The 22,408-nt window shown below is 53.3% G+C and overlaps 1 protein-coding gene across 1 annotated transcript in view; it reads left to right on the top strand.

The window, feature by feature from the left end:
• Window positions 1-22,408, top strand: part of PRODH2 (proline dehydrogenase 2) — an 87,767-nt gene that overhangs the window by 11,964 nt on the left and 53,395 nt on the right. Inside the window, exons 2-3 of the mRNA XM_076064773.1 lie at window positions 4,941-6,566; window positions 12,448-12,641. Coding sequence (XP_075920888.1) covers window positions 4,944-6,566; window positions 12,448-12,641 — 1,817 coding nt within the window. The 5' untranslated portion in view covers window positions 4,941-4,943. The remainder of the gene's footprint in view (window positions 1-4,940; window positions 6,567-12,447; window positions 12,642-22,408) is intronic.

Genomic DNA, 22,408 nt, shown 5'->3' with positions numbered 1-22,408 from the left:
ACTACCTCGCCAGGTCTACAGGAGGTCGTGGGTCCTGCTGTATATTTGGAGTCTGTGTCTTTCTCTCTCCATGGTGAGATGTTGACTACCTCGCCTGGTCTGCAGGAGGTCGTGGATATCTGTGAGATGTTGACTACCTCGCCTGGTATACAGGAGGTCGTGGGTCCTGCTGTATATTTGGAGTCTGTGTCTTTCTCTCTCCATGGTGAGATGTTGACTACCTCGCCAGGTCTACAGTAGGTCGCGGGTCCTGCTGTATATTTGGAGTCTGCGTCTCTCTCTCACCGTGGTGAGATGTTGACTACCTCGCCTGGTATACAGGAGGTCGTGGGTCCTGCTGTATATTTGGAGTCTGCGTCTCTCTCTCCCCGTGGTGAGATGTTGACTACCTCGCTTGGTATACAGGAGGTCGTGGGTTCTGCTGTAGATTTGGAGTCTGTGTCTCTCTCTCTCCCCGTAGTGAGATGTTGACCACCTCGCCTTGTCTGCAGGAGGTCATGGGTTTCTGTGAGATGTTGACTACCTCGCCTGATATACAGGAGGTCGTGGGTCCTGCTGTATATTTGGAGTCTGCGTCTCTCTCTCTCTCTCTCCATGGTGAGATGTTGACTACCTCGCCTAGTTTGCAGGAGGTCGTGGGTCCTGCTGTATATTTGGAGTCTGTGTCTCTCTCTCTCCCCGTGGTGAGATGTTCACTACCTCGCCTGGTCTACAAGAGGTCGTGGGTTTCTGTGAGATGTTGACTACCTCGCCTGGTCTGCAGGAGGTGGTGGGTCCTGCTGTATATTTGGAGTCTGCGTCTCACACTCACGTGTCCAGGTCCTCCGGTTTTTCAACCTTCCAAGTTGAGATTCGACATCACCACTCTGCGTTCAGAATGTTTGGCTGCTGCTCTAAATGTCAACACAGTGCTGATGATGATGATGATAAGGACATCAGCCACGTGGTTGAGCTGCTATGATGTGTGATGTGCATGTCGCATCTGACAAGAGAGACATCCTACTACACAGCAGATGCTTACTGGGGCCGTACACCCTGGTACAATAAACACAGTTTAGTCTTAGTGTGGGTCTTTGTGAGCGTGAGTCTCTGTGGGTGTCTGTGAGTCTCTGTGGGTCTCTGTGAGTGTGGGTCTCTGTGGGTCTCTATGAGTGTGGGTCTCTGTGAGCGTGAGTCTCTGTGGGTGTCTGTGAGTCTCTGTGGGTCTCTGTGAGTGTGAGTCTCTGTGGGTCTCTGTGAGTGTGGGTCTCTGTGAGCGTGAGTCTCTGTGGGTGTCTGTGAGTCTCTGTGGGTCTCTGTGAGTGTGGGTCTCTGTGAGTTTGGGTCTCTGTGAGTGTGGGTCTCTGTGGGTCTCTGTGGGTCTTTGTGAATTTCTGTGGGTCTCTGTGGGTCTTTGTGAATTTCTGTGGGTCTCTGTGGGTCTCTGTGGGTCTCTATGAGTGTGGGTCTCTGTGAGTGTGGGTCTCTGTGAGTGTGGGTCTCTGTGGGTCTCCGTGAGTGTGGGTCTCTATGAGTGTGGGTCTCTCTGAGTGTGGGTCTCTGTGAGTGTGGGTCTCTGTGAGTGTGGGTCTCTGTTGGTCTCTTTGGGTCTTTGTGAATTTCTGTGGGTGTCTGTGGGTGTGGATTTCTGTGAGTGTGGATCGCTGTGGGTCTCTGTGAGTGTGGGTCTCTGTGGGTCTCTGTGAGTGTGGATCGCTGTGGGTTTCTGTGGGTGTGGGTCTCTGTGGGTCTCTGTGGGTCTCCGTGAATCTCTGTGGGTCTCTGTGAGTGTGGATCGCTGTGGGTCTCTGTGGGTGTGCGTCTCTGTGGGTCTCTGTGAGTGTGGGTCTCTTTGGGTCTTTGAGAATTTCTGTGGGTCTCCGTGGGTGTCTGTGGCTGTGGATTTCTGTGAGTGTGGGTCTCTGTGGGTCTCTGTGGGTCTCTATGAGTGTGGGTCCCTGTGGGTCTCTCTGGGTGTGGGTCTCTGTGAGTATGGGTCTCTGTGGGTCTCTTTGAGTGTGGGTCTCTGTGAGTGTGGGTCTCTATGAGTGTGGGTCTCTGTGGGTCTCTATGAGTGTGGGTCTCTGTGAGTGTGGGTCTCTGTGGGTCTCTATGAGTGTGGGTCTCTGTGAGTGTGGGTCTCTATGAGTGTGGGTCTCTGTGGGTCTCCGTGAGTGTGGGTCTCTGTGAGTGTGGGTCTCTCTGAGTGTGGGTCTCTGTGAGTGTGGGTCTCTGTTGGTCTCTTTGGGTCTTTGTGAATTTCTGTGGGTCTCTGTGGGTGTCTGTGGGTGTGGATTTCTGTGAGTGTGGGTCTCTGTAGGTCTCTGTGGGTCTCTATGAGTGTGGGTCCCTGTGGGTCTCTCTGGGTGTGGGTCTCTGTGAGTATGGGTCTCTATGAGTGTGGATCACTGTGGGTCTCTGTGGGTGTGGGTCTCTATGAGTGTGGGTCTCAATAAGTGTGGGTCTCTATAAGTGTGGGTCTCTGTGAGTGTGGGTCTCTGTGGCTCTCTGTGGGTCTCTGTGAATCTCTGTGGGTGTCTGTGGGTCTCTGTGGGTGTGGGTCTTTGTGAGTATGGGTCTCTATGAGTATGGGTCCCTATAATTATGGGTCTCAATGGGTCTCCATGATTATGGGTCTCTGAGTCTGGGTCTCTATGAGTATGGGTCTCTATGGGTCTCTATGAGTATAGGTCTCTATGGGTCTCTATGAGCATGGGTCTCTTTCGGTCTCTATGAGTCTGGGTCCCTATGGGTCTCTATGAGTATGGGTCTCTATGAGTCTCTATGAGTATGGGTCTCTATGAGTATGGGACTCTATGGGTCTCTATGGGTTTCTATGAGTCTTGGTCTCTATCGGTCTCAATGAGTATGGGTCTCTATGAGTCTTGGGTCTCTATGAGTCTTGGGTATGTATGAGTCTAGGTCTCTATGGTTCTCTATGAGTCTTGGTCTCTATGGGTCTCTATGGTTCTCTATGAGTCTTGGTCTCTATGGGTCTCTATGAGTCTCTATGGTTCTCTATGGGTCTCTATGAGTATGGGTCCCTATAATTATGGGTCTCAATGGGTCTCCATGATTATGGGTCTCTGAGTCTGGGTCTCTATGAGTATGGGTCTCTATGGGTCTCTATGAGTATAGGTCTCTATGGGTCTCTATGAGCATGGGTCTCTTTCGGTCTCTATGAGTCTGGGTCCCTATGGGTCTCTATGAGTATGGGTCTCTATGAGTCTCTATGAGTATGGGTCTCTATGAGTATGGGACTCTATGGGTCTCTATGGGTTTCTATGAGTCTTGGTCTCTATCGGTCTCAATGAGTATGGGTCTCTATGAGTCTTGGGTCTCTATGAGTCTTGGGTATGTATGAGTCTGGGTCTCTATGGTTCTCTATGAGTCTTGGTCTCTATGGGTCTCTATGGTTCTCTATGAGTATGGGTCTCTATGGGTCTCTATGGGTCTCTATGAGTATGGGTCTCTATGGGTCTCTATGGGTCTCTATGAGTCTTGGTCTCTATGAGTATGGGACTCTATGAGTCTGGGTCTCTATGGGTCTCTAAGAGTATTGGTCTCTATGGGTCTCTATGGGTCTCTATGGGTCTCTAAGAGTTTTGGTCTCTATGAGTCTCTATGGGTCTCTATGAGTATGGGACTCTATGAGTCTGGGTCTCTATGGGTCTCTAAGAGTATTGTTCTCTATGGGTCTCTATGGGTCTCTATGGGTCTCTAAGAGTTTTGGTCTCTATGAGTCTCTATGGGTCTCTATGAGTGTGGGTCTCTATGAGTCTTGGTCTCTATGGGTCTCTATGAGTCTCTATGGGTCTCTATGGGTCTCTATGAGTCTCTATGGGTCTCTATGGGTCTCTATGAGTATGGGTCTCTATGAGTCTCTATGAGTATGGGTCTCTATGGGTCTCTATGGGTCTCTATGGGTCTCTATGGGTCTCTATGAGTCTTGGTCTCTATGGGTCTCTATGAGTCTCTATGGTTCTCTATGGGTCTCTATGAGTATGGGTCTCTATGAGTATGAGTCTCTATGGGTCTCTATGGGTCTCTATGGGTCTCTATGGGTGTCTATGAGTATGGGTCTCTATGAGTCTCTAAGGGTCTCTATGGTTTTCTATGGGTCTCTATGAATCTTGGTCTCTATGGGTCTCTATGGGTCTCTATGGGTCTCTATGAGTCTCTATGGGTCTCTATGGGTCTCTATGAGTCTCTATGGGTCTCTATGAGTCTTGGTCTCTATTGGTATGGGTCTCTATGAGTCTTGGTCTCTATGGGTCTCTAGTGGTCTCTATGGGTCTCTATGAGTCTCTATGGGTCTCTATGAGTCTCTATGGGTCTATGGGTCTCTATGAGTATGGGTCTCTATGGGTATGGGTCTCTATGAGTCTCTATGGGTCTCTATGAGTCTCTATGGGTCTCTATGGGTCTCTATGAGTATGGGTCTCTATGAGTATGAGTCTCTATGGGTCTCTATGGGTCTCTATGGGTCTCTATGGGTCTCTATGAGTATGGGTCTCTATGGGTCTCTATGGGTCTCTATGAGTATGGGTCTCTATGGGTCTCTATGAGTATGGGTCTCTATGAGTATGGTTCTCTATGGGTCTCTATGAGTCTCTATGGGTCTCTATGGGTCTCTATGGGTCTCTATGGGTGTCTATGAGTATGGGTCTCTATGAGTCTCTATGGGTCTCTATGGGTCTCTATGGGTCTCTATGGGTCTTGGTCTCTATGAGTCTCTATGGGTCTCTATGGGTCTCTATGGGTCTCTATGAGTATGGGTCTCTATGGGTCTCTATGGGTCTCTATGGGTCTCTAAGAGTCTTGGTCTCTATGGGTCTCTATGGGTCTCTATGGGTCTCTATGGGTCTCTATGGGTCTCTACGTGTCTCTAAGAGTCCTAAAGTCTTCACGTCTCTCTCCCTCCGACCCGTCCCCGTTGCCCCCCCCCCCCCTCCCGCCAGCGAATGTCGATGTCATCGCTGACCTCGCGGCTGTCGCCATGGCGACGACTGCCCCGCGCGGCCACGCGCCCCGGCGCCTGGGATTGGCTGCCCTCGGCGCCCTCCGCCTCGGCCAATCGCGGACGAGGAGGCGCCGGGCCGGTCCATCCTGACGGAGCAAATTCACTCTCAGCGAAGGCGGACCAGTTCAAGGCCGTTCAGGTCCATCCTGACGGAGCAAAGTCGCTCACAGAGAAGGCGGACCAGTTCAAGGCCATTCAGGTCCATCCTGACGGAGCAAAGTCGCTAGTAGCGGCGAAGGCGGACCAGTTCAAGGCCATTCAGGTGGATTCTGACGGAGCAAATTCACTCTCAGCGAAGGCGGACCAGTTCAAGGCCGTTCAGGTCCATCCTGACGGAGCAAAGTCGCTCACAGAGAAGGCGGACCAGTTCAAGGCCATTCAGGTCCATCCTGACGGAGCAAAGTCGCTCACGGGGAAGGCGGACCAGTTCAAGGCCTTAACGGTCCATCCTGACGGAGCAAATTCACTCACAGCGAAGGCGGACCAGTTCAAGGCCATTCAGGTCGATCCTGACGGAGCAAAGTCGCTCTCAGCGAAGGCGGACCAGTTCAAGGCCTTAACGGTCCATCCTGACGGAGCAAAGTCGCTAGTAGCGGCGAAGGCGGACCAGTTCAAGGCCATTCAGGTCCATCCTGACGGAGCAAAGTCGCTCACAGAGAAGGCGGACCAGTTCAAGGCCATTCAGGTCCATCCTGACGGAGCAAAGTCGCTCTCAGCGACGGTGGACCAGTTCAAGGCCATTCAGGTCCATCCTGACAGAGCAAAGCCGCTCACGGCGAAGGCGGACCAGTTCAAGGCCATTCAGGTCCATCCTGACGGAGCAAATTCACTCTCAGCGACGGTGGACCAGTTCAAGGCCTTAACGGTCCATCCTGACGGAGCAAAGTCGCTCTCAGCGAAGGCGGACCAGTTCAAGGCCATTCAGGTCCATCCTGACGGAGTAAATTCACTCTCAGTGAAGGCGGACCAGTTCAAGGCCATTCAGGTCCATCCTGACGGAGCAAATTCACTCTCAGCGAAGGCGGACCAGTTCAAGGCCGTTCAGGTCCATCCTGACGGAGCAAAGTCGCTCACAGAGAAGGCGGACCAGTTCAAGGCCATTCAGGTCGATCCTGACGGAGCAAATTCACTCTCAGCGAAGGCGGACCAGCTCAAGGCCATTCAGGTCCATCCTGACGGAGCGAGGGAGCCCCAGGACGGAGCGAGAGACCCCCCGGACGGAGCGAGAGACCCCCAGGACGGAGCGAGAGACCCCCAGGACGGAGCGAGAGACCCCCAGGACGGAGCGAGAGACCCCCCGGACGGAGCGAGAGACCCCCAGGACGGAGCGAAGGACCCCCCGGACGGAGCGAGGGACCCCCAGGACGGAGCGAGAGACCCCCAGGACGGAGCGAGGGACCCCCAGGACGGAGCGAGGGACCCCCCGGACGGAGCGCCCGGGCGAGGCGAGGTGGACTTCGGCGACGGGCTGGCGCTCAGCTCAAAGTCCACCTGGGAGATTCTCCGGGCGCTGATCGTCCTGCGGCTGTGCTCCTCCCAGCTGCTGACGAGGCACTCGCTCTGGGTTCGTCGCCATCGCGTCCACCACTCACCCCCCCACAAACTCCACCACCCACCCACTCGCTCGTTAACTCACTCACCCACTCGCTGGTTAACTCACTCACCCACTCGCTCGTGATCTCACCCACCCACTCACTCGTTAACTCACCCACACACTCACTGGTTAACTCACCCACCCACTCGCTCATTAACTCACCCACTCACTCACTGATTAACTCACCCACCCACTAACTCGCTAGTTAACTCACCCACCCACTCACTGATTAACTCACCCACCCACTCGCTCGTGAACTCACTCACCCACTCACTCGCTGGTTAACTCACCCACTCACTCACTCGTTAACTCACCCACCCACTCGCTGGTTAACTCACCCACCCACTCGCTCGTGAACTCACTCACCCACTCACTCGTTAACTCACCCACCCACTCACTCGTGAACTCACTCACCCACTCACTCGTTAACTCACCCACCCACTCGCTGGTGAACTCACCCACTCACTCACTCGTTAACTCACCCACCCACTCGCTGGTTAACTCACCCACCCACTCACTCGTGAACTCACCCACCCACTCGCTGGTTAACTCACCCACCCACTCGCTCGTTAACTCACCCACCCACTCACTCGTTAACTCACCCACCCACTCGCTGGTTAACTCACCCACCCACTCACTCGTGATCTCACCCACCCACTCACTCGTTAACTCACCCACCCACTCACTCGTTAACTTACCCACTCACTCACTCGTTAACTCACCCACCCACTCACTCGCTGGTTAACTCACCCACCCACTCACTCGTGAACTCACCCACCCACTCGGTCGTGAACTCACCCACTCACTCGCTCGTTATCTCACCCACCCACTCACTCGTGAACTCACCCACCCACCCACTCACTCGTTAACTCACCCACCCACTCGCTGGTTAACTCACCCACCCACTAACTCGCTGGTTAACTCACCCACCCACTCTCTCGTTAACTCACCCACCCACTCACTCGTTAACTCACTCACCCACCCACTCACTCGTTAACTCACCCACCCACCCACTCACTCGTTAACTCACCCACCCACTCACTCGTTAACTCACCCACCCACTCACTCGTTAACTCACCCACCCACTCACTCGTTAACTCACTCACCCACTCGCTAGTTAACTCACCCACCCACTCACTGGTTAACTCACCCACCCACTCACTGGTTAACTCACCCACCCACTCACTCGTTAACTCACCCACCCACTCACTCGTTAACTCACCCACTCACTCACTCGTTAACTCACCCACCCACTCGCTAGTGAACTCACCCACCCACTCACTCGTTAACTCACCCACCCACTCACTGGTTAACTCACTCACCCACTCTCTCGTTAACTCACCCACCCACCCACTCGTTACCTCACCCACCCACTCGCTGGTTAACTCACCCACCCACTCACTGATTAACTCGCCCATCCACTCGCTCGTTAACTCACCCACCCACTCACTCGTTAACTCACCCACCCACTCACTCATTAACTCACCCACCCACTCACTCGTTAACTCACCCACCCACTCGCTAGTTAACTCACCCACCCACTAACTCGCTGGTTAACTCACCCACCCACTCACTCGTTAACTCACCCACCCACTCACTCGTTAACTCACCCACCCACCCACTCACTCGTTAACTCACCCACCCACTCACTCGTTAACTCACCCACCCACTCGCTCGTTAACTCACCCACCCACTCACTCGTTAACTCACCCATCCACCCACTCGCTCGTTAACTCACCCACCCACTCGCTCATTCACCCACCCACCATATCGCTCGCCCACTCACCCACCCACTTGGTCATTCACTCACCCACCAATTCGCTCGCCCGCTCACCCACCCATTCGTTCATTAACTCGCCCATTCGGCCGCTCACCCATCACTCACCGACTTATTAACTCACCCACACGCTCACTCATTAACTCAACGACCCATTCGCTCGCCCAATCATTAACACACCCACCGACTCGCCACACAGAGAGCCACAAACTCACCACACAGAGACCCACAGACTCACCACACAGACCCATAGACTCACCACACAGACCCACAGACTCACCACACAAAGACCCACACAGAGACCTACAGAATCGCCACCTAGAGACCCACAGACTCACCACACAAAGACCCACACAGAGACCCACAGACTCACCACACATAGACCCGTAGACTCACCACACAGAGACCCGCAGACTCACCACACATAGACCCGTAGACTCACCACACAGAGACCCACAGACTCACCACACAGAGACCCACAGACTCACTACACAGATACCCACAGACTCACCACACAGAGACCCACAGACTCACCACACAGAGACCCACAGACTCACCACGCAGATACCCACAGACTCACCACACAGAGACCCACAGACTCACCACACAGAGACCCATAGACTCACCACACAGAGACCCACAGACTCACCACGCAGAGACCCACAGACTCACCACACAGAGACCCACAGACTCACCACACAGAGACCCACAGACTCCCTCACACAGAGACCCACAGACTCACCACACAGAGACCCACAGACTCACCACACAGAGACCCATAGACTCACCACACAGAGACCCACAGACTCACCAAAAATAGACCCACAGAGCCACCATACAGAGACCCACAGACTCACCACACAGACACCCACAGACTCACCACACAGACCCATAGACTCACCACGCAGAGACCCACAGACTCACCATACAGATACCTACAGACTCACCATACAGATACCTACAGACTCACCACACAGAGACACACGCAGAGACCCATAGACTCACCACACAGACACCCACAGACTCACCACACAGACCCATAGACTCACCACACAGAGACCCACAGACTCATCACACAGAGACTCACAGAGTCACCACGCAGAGACCCACAGACTCACCACACAGAGACCCACAGACTCACCACACAGAGACCCACAGAATCACTCACACAGAGACCCACAGACTCACTCACACAGAGACCCACAGACTCACCACACAGAGACCCACACACTCACCACACAGAGACCCACACACTCACCACACAGAGACCCACAGACTCACTCACACAGAGACCCACAGACTCACCACACAGAGACCCACAGACTCACTCACACAGAGACCCACACACTCACCACACAGAGACCCACACACTCACCACACAGAGACCCACACACTCACCACACAGAGACCCACACACTCACCACACAGAGACCCACACACTCACCACGCAGAGACCCACAGACTCACCACACAGAGACCCACAGAGACCCACAGACTCACCACACAGAGACCCACAAACTCACCACACAGAAACACACACAGACTCACCACACAGAGACCCACAGACTCACTCACACAGAGACCCACAGACTCACCACCACACAGAGACCCACAGACTCACCACACAGAGACCCACAGACTCACCACACAGAGACCCACAGACTCACTCACACAGAGACCCACAGACTCACCACCACACAGAGACCCACAGACTCACCACACAGAGACCCACAGACTCACCACACAGAGACCCACAGACTCACTCACACAGAGACCCACAGACTCACCACACAGAGACCCACAGACTCACCAAGCAGAGACCCATAGACTCACCACGCAGAGACCCACAGACTCATCACACAGAGACTCACAGACTCACCACACAGAGACCCATAGACTCACCACACAGAGACCCACAGACTCACCACACAGAGACCCACAGACTCACCACGCAGAGACCCACAGACTCACCACACAGAGACCCACAGACTCACCACACAGAGACCCACAGACTCACCACCACACAGAGACCCACAGACTCACCACGCAGAGACCCACAGACTCACCACACAGAGACCCACAGACTCACCACCACACAGAGACCCACAGCCTCACCACACAGAGACCCATAGACTCACCACACAAACACCCACAGACTCATCACACAGAAACACACAGACTCACCACACAGAGACCCATAGACTCACACAGACACCCACGGAGACCCACAGACTCACCACACAAACACAGACTCACCACACAGAGACCCATAGACTCACCACACAGAGACCCATAGACTCACCACACAGAGACCCATAGACTCATCACAAAGAGACCCACAGACTCACCACAGACTCACCACACAGACTCACCACAGACTCACCACACAGAGACTCATAGAGACCCACAGAGACCCACAGACTCACCACACAGAGACCCACAGACTCACCACACAGACCCACAGACTCACCACACAGAGACTCACACTCACACAGAGACCCACAGACTCACCACACAGACACCCACAGACTCACCACCACAGAGACCCACAGACTCACCACCAAACAGAGACCCACAGACTCACCACACAGAGACCCACAGACTCACCACACAGAGACCCACAGACTCACCACACAGAGACCCACAGACTCACTCACACAGAGACCCACAGACTCACCACCAAACAGAGACCCACAGACTCACCACCACACAGAGACCCACAGACTCACCACCACACAGAGACCCACAGACTCACCACCACACAGAGACCCACAGACTCACCACCACACAGAGACCCACAGACCCACCACCACACAGAGACCCACAGACTCACCACACAGAGACCCACAGACTCACCACACAGAGACCCACAGACTCACCACACAGAGACCCACAGACTCACCACGCAGAGACCCACAGACTCACCACACAGAGACCCACAGACTCACTCACACAGAGACCCACAGACTCACCACACAGAGACCCACAGACTCACCACACAGAGACCCACAGACTCACCACACAGAGACACACAGACTCACCACACAGAGACCCACAGACTCACAACACAGAGACACACAGACTCACCACACAGAGACACACAGACTCACCACACAGAGACACACAGACTCACCACACAGAGACACACAGACTCACCACACAGAGACCCATAGACTCACTCACACAGAGACCCACAGACTCACTCACACAGAGACCCACAGACTCACCACACAGAGACCCATAGACTCACACAGACACCCACAGAGACCCACAGACTCACCACACAGAGACCCACAGACTCACCACCACACAGAGACCCACAGACTCACCACACAGAGACCCACAGACTCACCACCACACAGAGACACACAGACTCACCACACAGAGACCCACAGACTCACCACGCAGAGACCCACAGACTCACCACACAGAGACCCACAGACTCACCACACAGAGACCCACAGACTCACTCACACAGACACCCACAGAGACCCACAGACTCACCACACAGAAACCCACAGACTCACCACACAGAGACCCACAGACTCACCACAAAGAGACCCACAGACTCACCACCACACAGAGACCCACAGACTCACCACCACACAGAGACCCACAGACTCACCACGCAGAGACCCACAGACTCACCACACAGAGACCCACAGACTCACCACACAGAAACCCACAGACTCACCACACAGAGACCCATAGACTCACTCACACAGAGACCCACAGACTCACTCACACAGAGACCCACAGACTCACTCACACAGAGACCCACAGACTCACCACACAGAGACCCACAGACTCACCACACAGAAACCCACAGACTCACCACACAGAGACCCATAGACTCACTCACACAGAGACCCACAGACTCACCACACAGAGACCCACAGACTCACCACACAGAGACCCACAGACTCACCACACAGAAACCCACAGACTCACCACACAGAGACCCATAGACTCATCACACAGAGACCCACAGACTCACCACCACACAGAGACCCACAGACTCACCACGCAGAGACCCACAGACCCCAGGGAGGCGTGTCCGTTGTGACGTCACAGCTGATGCGCGCGTCACGTCGCCTGCTGGGCCCGAGGCTGCACGAGGCGGCCATGAGGGCCACGTTCTATGGGCAGTTCGTGGCGGGCGAGGGGCCTGGTGCAGTGATGGATGCCGTGAGTCTCATGAGGAGGAGGGGGCTCAGGGCCCTGCCCGCTGTGCCCATCGAAGAGGACCTGGGGGAGGGGCGCTCCGGGTCAGTGCCGCGTCTGTGTATGTGTGTGTGTACGTGTGTGTGTGTGTGTAGATGTGTGTGTGTGTGTACGTGTTTGTGTGTGTGTACGTGCGTGTGTGTGTACGTGTTTGTGTGTGTGTAGGTGTAGGTGTGAGTGTGTACGTGTGTGTGTGTGTACGTGTGTGTGTACGTGTGTGTGTGTACGTGTGTGTACGTACGTGTGTGTGTGTGTGTACGTGTGTGTGTGTGTACGTGTGTGTGTGTACGTGTTTGTGTGTGTACGTGTGTGTGTGTGTGTACGTGTGTGTGTGTATATGTGCGTGTACGTGTGTGTGTACGTGTGAGTGTGTGTGTGTACGTGTGTGTGTGTATGTGTGTGTACGTGTGTGTGTGTGTACGTGTGTGTGTGTGTGTACGTGTGTGTGTGTACGTGTGTGTGTGTGTACGTGTGTGTGTGTGTACGTGTGTGTGTTTGTGTACGTGTGTGTGTGTGTAGGTGTGTGTGATCCAATCTCCGACCCCCAGGAACAGGTTCGCAGATTTGCTGAGCATTTCTGTGAGGTCCTGGGGGAGGGAAAATCACTCAGCCAGGAAAACATCATGGCACAAAGTGAGGATGACCCTGCTGAGGCTGCGGTGCCTCAAATATTGGAAGAAGTCACCCCCTGTGAGTGGCTGGCTGAGGTGCCATCTGTTGAGGAAGTACTGAAGGCGATCCGGAGTCTGAGACCAGGAAAGGCAGCGGGCAGAGATGATCTCCCAAGCGAAATGCTGAGGGAGGGTGGCGTTTGTGCACAGACTGCCCTATATGACATCATAACAACAGTCTGGACCACTGGACGGGTTCCGCAGGATTGGAAGGATGCCCTGGTGGTCCCCCTTTTTAAGAAGGGGGACCGCACAAACTGTAACAACTACAGGGGCATCTCACTCCTCAGTGTGCCGGGAAAGGTCCTGGCAAGGATTATTCAGCATCGCCTTGCCAGGCACGCTGAGGAGAGGCTTGCGGAGCCCCAATGCGGTTTCAGGAAAGGGCGGTCCTGCACAGATGCCATATTTTCTGTCCGTCTGCTACAGCAGAGGTGTAGGGAATTCCAACAAGACCTACATCTCTGCTTTATTGACCTGGGCAAGGCCTATGATACCATCAGTAGGCCTGGGCTCTGGGTCGTTCTTCGTGCTTTTGGAGTACCTGACCCTCTGCTCACGATCATTAAGGACCTTCATGATGGTGAGCGGGCCCGGGTAAAACTACGTGGCTGGGAGTCAGAGCCATTCCCTGTACACCTTGGGGTGCGACAGGGATGTCCTCTGGCTCCCACATTATTTAACATCTATTTTGACCACGTAGTTCGTGAAGCCTTCAATAGCTGTACCGGGGGAATCTCCATATGGTACAGATATAATGGGAGGCTAATCGATGCCCGGGTGCGGTCAAGGGATGGCTCTCTATTGCTCAACCACGTTATGTATGCTGATGATTTGGTAATTGCTGCTCAGTCAGAGGAGGAGTTGGAGACGCTGCTGCTGAGACTGGAGCGTGCCACTAAGAGGTGGGGCCTTACCATCAGCCCCACCAAAACTAAGCACCTGCCTGGGTATTTTGTACCATTGGACACTCCACCCCCACAACTCCCAATCGGTGATGGGGCAGTTGTGGAGAGAGTGGAGAGTTTCCCATACCTGGGCAGTGTGCTTATGACTGGCTCCAGTTTAACAGCAGAGGTCTCACTCCGAATCAGTCGAGCGGCAATATCTTTTCATCGGTTGCGTAACGCTGTGTGGAAGCTACCTGGTCTGTCGCTCCACACTAAGCTTCAGGTCTTCTCGGCCACGGTCATTCCCTCCCTTCTCTACGCTTGCGAAACGTGGACCCCCCTAATGGAACATCTTCGCCGGTTGGAAACATTTAGGCTGGCCTGCCTACGATCCATCCTGGGTTTAACCAGACTGGATTGTGTGAGGAGCTCACAAATCCTTGAAAGATCTGGGGAGGGTCCCATCGGTGAGCTCCTCCGGCAGGCAAGGCTGCGATGGCTGGGTCATGTAGCCCGCATGCCCAGCCACCGCATGCCGAAACAGCTTTTGTTTGGCCGGATTGAGGGGGCTAAGCGGGCGCGGCACGGGCTAGAGAAGAGATGGAGTGATGTGGTACAGGAGGACGTGGAGCTGAGTGGACTTGCCGATGACTGGTACCAGCGGTGTCAAGATCGGCCTCTGTGGAGGAGGCTCGTGAAGGATGCTACTGGGCAGTTGGAGGCAGTCGCCCTCCAACAACAACGGAGGGCGGAGGAGCGACGCTCAGAACAACGAGCGGAGCGCCGGGTGGCTAAAGCACAGCAGATTGGCACAGTAGGGGGCACAGGTGGTGCATCAGCCAGTCATCTCAGTCAGTCGACCTGTGGCACCTGGGTCTGCCCAGTGACCTCCTGCCAGCGGGCGTTCGACACTTCACGTGGCCTCACGGTGCACATAGCCTGGCACAAGCGTCGTGGTGACGTCACCGCCACTTAGTGGCGAATGGCGGTTGTTGTTGTTGTGTGTGTACGTGTGTGTGTGTGTGTGTAGGTGTGTGTGTGTTCCGGCAAAACAACCCCCTACCTCCTCGCGGTGCCGTACGGGCAACTCTGTCGTGGACAGTGCTGTGGGGGGAGATCCAATTTTGATTGGCTCCTCCCCTCATGGCATATGTGTCCACCACAGGGGCTAAACGGGGGCTCTGGACGGGTGCGAGGGGCTGGTAACCCCTCCACCTTCAATTAATTACCACGAAACTACGAATTAAACTGAAATATGTAACAACTAAGCTTGTGCCGGAGGCCCCGGGGGGCCAGGCGTCTATGACGTCTCCTGGCCAAACCCCAATTGGCGGAGCCAGGAGATTGAATACCTACCCTCGGGGCTACTCCAGAAACAACGAAAAGCCACTACGGTTGGCCACGTGGAATGTTCGAACGCTCACTGCAGAGGAGAGGCTGCCACTCCTCTGTCGGGAGCTGGACCGGTACCGCCTGGATCTATGCGGCATTCAGGAGGTCCGGTGGACCGGCTCTGGCTCCTGCCACCATGAGGGGTGGACAGTCCTCTACTCGGGGCAGCAGACTGCCAAACAACAGGGTGTGGGTCTTCTTTTGAACAAAAGAATGAAGGGGGCGTGGGAGCGTGGCGGTGAGGTGTGGGAAGCTGTAAGCCCCAGGCTACTTTGGGCTCGCCTTCCCATCAACCGGAGGCGAGGAATGGTGGTCGTGGTTACTTATGCCCCCACCGAAGATGAACATCCGTGGAGGGATGCAGGCAAAGCCGATGAGTCAGATGCCTTCTATGACCTCCTGTCACAGGTGCTGGCTAAAGTGGCCCCTCGGGATAGAGTCATCATGTTGGGTGACTTCAATGCCCGAGTTGGTCATGATACTGGCACCTGGTCTGGAGTGATTGGAGGGCATGGGCCAGATCAGCTCAATAACAACGGTAGGAGGCTGCTAGATTTTTGTGCAGCCCATGGGCTTGTAATTACCAACACGCTGTTCCGGCATCGGCGCATCCACACAACATCATGGATGCATGCCGGGTCCAAGCAAGAACATCTGCTGGACTACATAGTGACGGACCAGCGAATGCGAGCCCATGTCCTTGACACCAGGACCTACCGTGGAGCTGATCTGCCCTCTGACCATCGACTAGTCATCTGTAAGATGCGCCTGCCATTCTTCCACTCCGGTGGTGGGTGTACACCCAGGACCCCATTCCAACCTAAAGTGGCCTGGTCTCAGTTATCTGATGAAAGTTGCAAGCGAGAATTTCATCATCGCTTGCGGCTGGGATTGGCATCGTCCCCGACTCCTCCTGATGTCGAGGGTAAATGGGCGAGGTTTAGGACTGTGACTCATGCAGCTGCAATGGCTGCTTTGGGTACGCGGTCCAGACCTCCCCAGACACCCTGGATGACAGAGGAGTTGTTCAGGATGGTTGAGAAAAAGCGACAGGCCCACTGTCATCGGCTACAGAATCCCACGTCAGAGAATGAGGAGGCTTACCGCAGCCTTCGCTCGGAGGTTCGGAGAGCCGTGAGGCGCTGCAAGGATGGGTGGTGGTCGCGGGTTGCTGAGGAGATGGAGTCTGCCTCAGTGGCCCGTGATCACAAATCTCTATTTAACTCCATCAAAAAAGTAACCTGCAGCGCCACACCTATTACCATCATTAGGGGAAAAAACGGTGATCCAATTTCCGACCCCCAGGAACAGGTTCGCAGATTTGCTGAGCATTTCTGTGAGGTCCTGGGGGAGGGAAAATCCCTCAGCCAGGAAAACATCATGGCACAAAGTGAGGATGACCCTGCTGAGGCTGCGGTGCCTCAAATATTGGATGAAGTCACCCCCTGTGAGTGGCTGGCTGAGGTGCCAGCTGCTGATGAAGTATTGAAGGCGATCCGGAGTCTGAGACCAGGAAAGGCAGCGGGCAGAGATGATCTCCCAAGCGAAATGCTGAGGGAGGGTGGCGTTTGTGCACAGACTGCCCTATATGACATCATAACAACAGTCTGGACCACTGGACGGGTTCCGCAGGATTGGAAGGATGCCCTGGTGGTCCCCCTTTTTAAGAAGGGGGACCGCACAGACTGTAACAACTACAGGGGCATCTCACTCCTCAGTGTGCCGGGAAAGGTCCTGGCAAGGATTATTCAGCATCGCCTTGCCAGGCACGCTGAGGAGAGGCTTGCGGAGCCCCAATGCGGTTTCAGGAAAGGGCGGTCCTGCACAGATGCCATATTTTCTGTCCGTCTGCTACAGCAGAGGTGTAGGGAATTCCAACAAGACCTACATCTCTGCTTTATTGACCTGGTCAAGGCCTATGATACCATCAGTAGGCCTGGGTTCTGGGTCGTTCTTCGTGCTTTTGGAGTACCTGACCCTCTGCTCACGATCATTAAGGACCTTCATGATGGTGAGCGGGCCCGGGTAAAACTACGTGGCCGGGAGTCAGAGCCATTCCCTGTACACCTTGGGGTGCGACAGGGATGTCCTCTGGCTCCCACATTATTTAACATCTATTTTGACCACGTAGTTCGTGAAGCCTTCAATAGCTGTACCGGGGGAATCTCCATATGGTACAGATATAATGGGAGGTTAATCGATGCCCGGGTGCAGTCAAGGGATGGCTCCCTATTGCTCAACCACGTTATGTATGCTGATGATTTGGTAATAGCTGCTCAGTCAGAGGAGGAGTTGGAGACGCTGCTGCTGAGACTGGAGCGTGCCACTAAGAGGTGGGGCCTTACCATCAGCCCCACCAAAACTAAGCACCTGCCTGGGTATTTTGTACCATCGGACACTCCACCCCCACAGCTCCCAATCGGTGATGGGGCAGTTGTGGAGAGAGTGGAGAGTTTCCCATACCTGGGCAGTGTGCTTATGACTGGCTCCAGTTTAACAGCAGAGGTCTCACTCCGAATCAGTCGAGCGGCAATATCTTTTCATCGGTTGCGTAACGCTGTGTGGAAGCTACCTGGTCTGTCGCTCCGCACTAAGCTTCAGGTCTTCTCGGCCACGGTCATTCCCTCCCTTTTCTACGCTTGCGAAACGTGGACCCCCCTAATGGAACATCTTCGCCGGTTAGAAACATTTAGGCTGGCCTGCCTACGATCCATCCTGGGTTTAACCAGACTGGATTGTGTGAGGAGCTCACAAATCCTTGAAAGATCTGGGCAGGGTCCCATCGGTGAGCTCCTCCGGCAGGCAAGGCTGCGATGGCTGGGTCATGTAGCCCGCATGCCCAGCCACCGCATGCCGAAACAGCTTTTGTTTGGCCGGATTGAGGGGGCTAAGCGGGCGCGGCACGGGCTAGAGAAGAGATGGAGTGATGTGGTACAGGAGGACGTGGAGCTGAGTGGACTTGCCGATGACTGGTACCAGCGGTGTCAAGATCGGCCTCTGTGGAGGAGGCTCGTGAAGGATGCTACTGGGCAGTTGGAGGCAGTCGCCCTCCAACAACAACGGAGGGCGGAGGAGCGACGCTCACAACAGCGAGCGGAGCGCCGGGTGGCTAAAGCACAGCAGGTTGGCACAGTAGGGGGCACAGGTGGTGCATCAGTCAGTCATCTCAGTCAGTCGACCAGTGGCACCTGGGTCTGCCCCGTGACCTCCTGCCAGCGGGCGTTCGACACTTCACGTGGCCTCAGGGTGCACATAGCCTGGCACAAGCGTCGTGGTGACGTCACCGCCACTTAGTGGCGAATGGCGGTTGTTGTTGTTGTTGTTGTGTACGTGTGTGTGTGTACGTGTGTGTGTGTGCGTGTGTGTGTGTACGTGTGTGTGTGTGTACGTGTGTGTGTGTGTACGTGTGTGTACGTGTGTGTGTGTGTACGTGTCTGTGTGTGTGTACGTGTGCGTGTACGTGTGTGTGTGTGTACGTGTGTGTACGTGTGTGTGTGTGTGTACGTGTGCGTGTGTGTGTAGGTGTGTGTGTGTACGTGTGTGTGTGTGTACGTGTGTGTACGTGTGTGTGTGTACGTGTGTGTGTGTACGTGTGTGTGTGTGTACGTGTGTGTGTGTACGTGTGTGTAGGTGTGTGTGTGTGTACGTGTGTGTGTACGTGTGTGTGTACGTGTGTGTGTGTGTACGTGTGTGTGTGTACGTGTGTGTGTACGTGTTTGTGTGTGTACGTGTGTGTGTGTACGTGTGTGTGTACGTGTGTGTGTGTACGTGTGTGTGTGTACGTGTCTGTGTACGTGTGTGTGTGTACGTGTGTGTGTGTGTGTACGTGTGTGTGTGTACGTGTGTGTCTACGTGTGTGTACGTGTGTGTACGTGTGTGTGTACGTGTATGTGTGTGTGTACGTGTGTGTGTATGTGTACGTGTGCGTGTGTGTGTAGGTGTGTGTGTGTACGTGTGTGTGTACATCATGCGTGTGTGTGCACGTGTGTGTCTCCCCGTGTGTGTACACGTGTGTGTGTGTAAGTGTGTGTGTGTACGTGTGTGTGTGTACGTGTGTGTGTGTACGTGTGTGTGTGTACGTGTGTGTGTGTACGTGTGTGTGTGTGTGTACACGTGTGTGTGTGTGTAGACTCTGTCTGTGTGTGTACTCTGTGTGTATTCTGTGTGTGTACACTTTGTGTGTGTGTTCTCTGCGTTAACTATGTGTGTACACTATGTGTGTGTAGACTGTGTGTGTACTCTGTGTGTGTACTATGTGTGTGTGTACTCTGTGTGTACACTCTGTGTGTATACACTCTGTGTGTGTGTACTCTGTGTATATACACTGTGTGTGTACTCTGTGTGTATACACTCTGTGTGTGTGTACTCTGTGTGTGTGTACTCTGTGTGTATACACTCTGTGTGTACTCTGTGTGTACTCTGTGTGTATACACTGTGTGTGTGTACTCTGTGTGTGTTTACTCTGTGTGTACTCTGTGTGTGTACTCTGTGTGTGTGTACTCTGTGTGTGTACTCTGTGTATGTACACTGTGTGTGTGTACTCTGAGTGTACTCTGCGTGTACTCTGTGTGTGTACTGTGAGTATACACTGTGAGTGTACTGTGAGTGTATTCTGTGTGTGTACTCTGTGTGTGTTTACTCTGTGTGTACTCTGTGTGAGTGTACTCTGTGTGTACTCTGTGTGTGTACTCTGTGTGTGTACTCTGTGTGTGTACTGTGAGTGTACTGTGAGTGTACTCTGTGTGTGTACTCTGTGTGTGTACACTGTGTGTGTGTACTCTGAGTGTACTCTGTGTGTACTCTGTGTGTGTACTCTGTGTGTGTGTACTCTGTGTGTGTACTCTGTGTGTGTACACTGTGTGTGTGTACTCTGAGTGTACTCTGCGTGTACTCTGTGTGTGTACTGTGAGTATACACTGTGAGTGTACTGTGTGTGTACTCTGTGTGTGTACTCTGTGTTTGTTTACTCTGTGTGTACTCTGTGTGAGTGTACTCTGTGTGTACTCTGTGTGTGTACTCTGTGTGTGTACTCTGTGTGTGTACTGTGAGTGTACTGTGAGTGTACTCTGTGTGTGTACTCTGTGTGTGTACACTGTGTGTGTGTACTCTGAGTGTACTCTGCGTGTACTCTGTGTGTGTACTGTGAGTATACACTGTGAGTGTACTGTGAGTGTATTCTGTGTGTGTACTCTGTGTGTGTTTACTCTGTGTGTACTCTGTGTGAGTGTACTGTGTGTGTACTCTGTGTGTGTACTCTGTGTGTGTGTACTCTGTGTGTGTACTCTGTGTGTATACACTGTGTGTGTACTCTGTGTGTGTACTCTGTGTGTATACACTGTGTGTGTACTGTGTGTGTGTGTGTACTGTGAGTGTACTCTATGTGTGTACACTGTGTGTGTGTACTGTGAGTGTACTCTGTGTGTGTACTCTGTGTGTGTACTCTGTGTGTGTACTGTAAGTGTACTCTGTGTGTGTACTGTGTGTGTGTGTACTGTGTGTGTACTGTGAGTGTACTGTGAGTGTACTCTGTGTGTGTACTGTGTGTGTACTCTGTGTGTGTACAATGTGTGTGTGCTCTGTGTGAGTACTCTGTGTGAGTGTACTGTGAGTGTACTCTGTGTGTATGTACTCCTTGTGTATACACTGTGTGTGTACTGTGAGTGTACTGTGCGTGTACTCTGTGTGTACTGTGTGTGTGTACTCTGTGTGTATACACTGTGTGAGTATACACTGTGTGTGTACTCTGTGTGTGTACTCTGTGTGTGTACTCTGTATGTATACACTGTGTGTGTACTCTGTGTGTGTACTGTGTGTATACACTGTGTGTGTGTACTCTGTGTGTATGTACTCTGTGTGTGTATACACTGTGTGTGTACTGTGAGTGTACTCTGTGTGTGTTTACTCTGTGTGTGTACTGTGTGTGTGTGTACTGTGTGTGTACTGTGAGTGTACTGTGAGTGTACTCTGTGTGTGTACTGTGTGTGTACACTGTGTGTGTACTCTGTGTGTGTGTACTCTGTGTGTGTACTCTGTGTGTGTGTACTGTGAGTGTACTGTGAGTATACACTGTGAGTGTACTGTGAGTGTATTCTGTGTGTGTACTCTGTGTGTGTTTACTCTGTGTGTACTCTGTGTGAGTGTACTGTGTGTGTACTCTGTGTGTGTACTCTGTGTGTGTGTACTCTGTGTGTGTGTACTGTGAGTGTACTGTGTGTGTGTTTACTCTGTGTGTACTCTGTGTGAGTGTACTGTGAGTGTACTCTGTGTGTGTGTACTCTGTGTGTATACACTGTGTGTGTACTGTGAGTGTACTGTGTGTGTACTGTGTGTGTACTGTGAGTGTAATCTGTGTGAGTACTCTGTGTGTATACACTGTGTGTACTCTGTGTGTGTACTCTGTGTGTGTACTCTGTGTGAGTGTACTGTGAGTGTACTCTGAGTGTACACTGTGTGTGTATACACTGTGTGTGTACTGTGAGTGTACTGTGTGTGTACTGTGAGTGTACTGTGTGTGTACTCTGTGTGTGTACTGTGCGTGTACTCTGCGTGTGTGTACTCTGCGTGTGTGTACTCTGTGTGTATGTACTCTGTGTGTATACACTGTGTGTGTACTGTGTGTATACACTGTGTGTGTACTGTGAGTGTACTCTGTGTGTGTGTACTCTGTGTGTATACACTGTGTGAGTACTGTGAGTGTACTGTGAGTGTACTCTGTGTGTGTGTACTCTGTGTGTATACACTGTGTGAGTACTGTGAGTGTACTGTGAGTGTACTCTGTGTGTGTGTCCTCTGTGTGTGTACTGTGAGTGTACTCTGTGTGTGTACACTGTGTGTGTACTGTGAGTGTACTCTGTGTGT

The sequence above is a fragment of the Petromyzon marinus genome, unplaced genomic scaffold, assembly GCF_048934315.1.
Source record: "Petromyzon marinus isolate PM22_M1 ecotype Great Lakes invasive population unplaced genomic scaffold, UKy_Petmar_22M1.pri1.0 PM_Scaffold_70, whole genome shotgun sequence".
In the NCBI taxonomy this organism is placed as follows: domain Eukaryota; kingdom Metazoa; phylum Chordata; class Hyperoartia; order Petromyzontiformes; family Petromyzontidae; genus Petromyzon; species Petromyzon marinus.
Note: the sequence above shows the minus strand (reverse complement) of the source record. Positions and strands in the feature narration are given on the sequence as shown.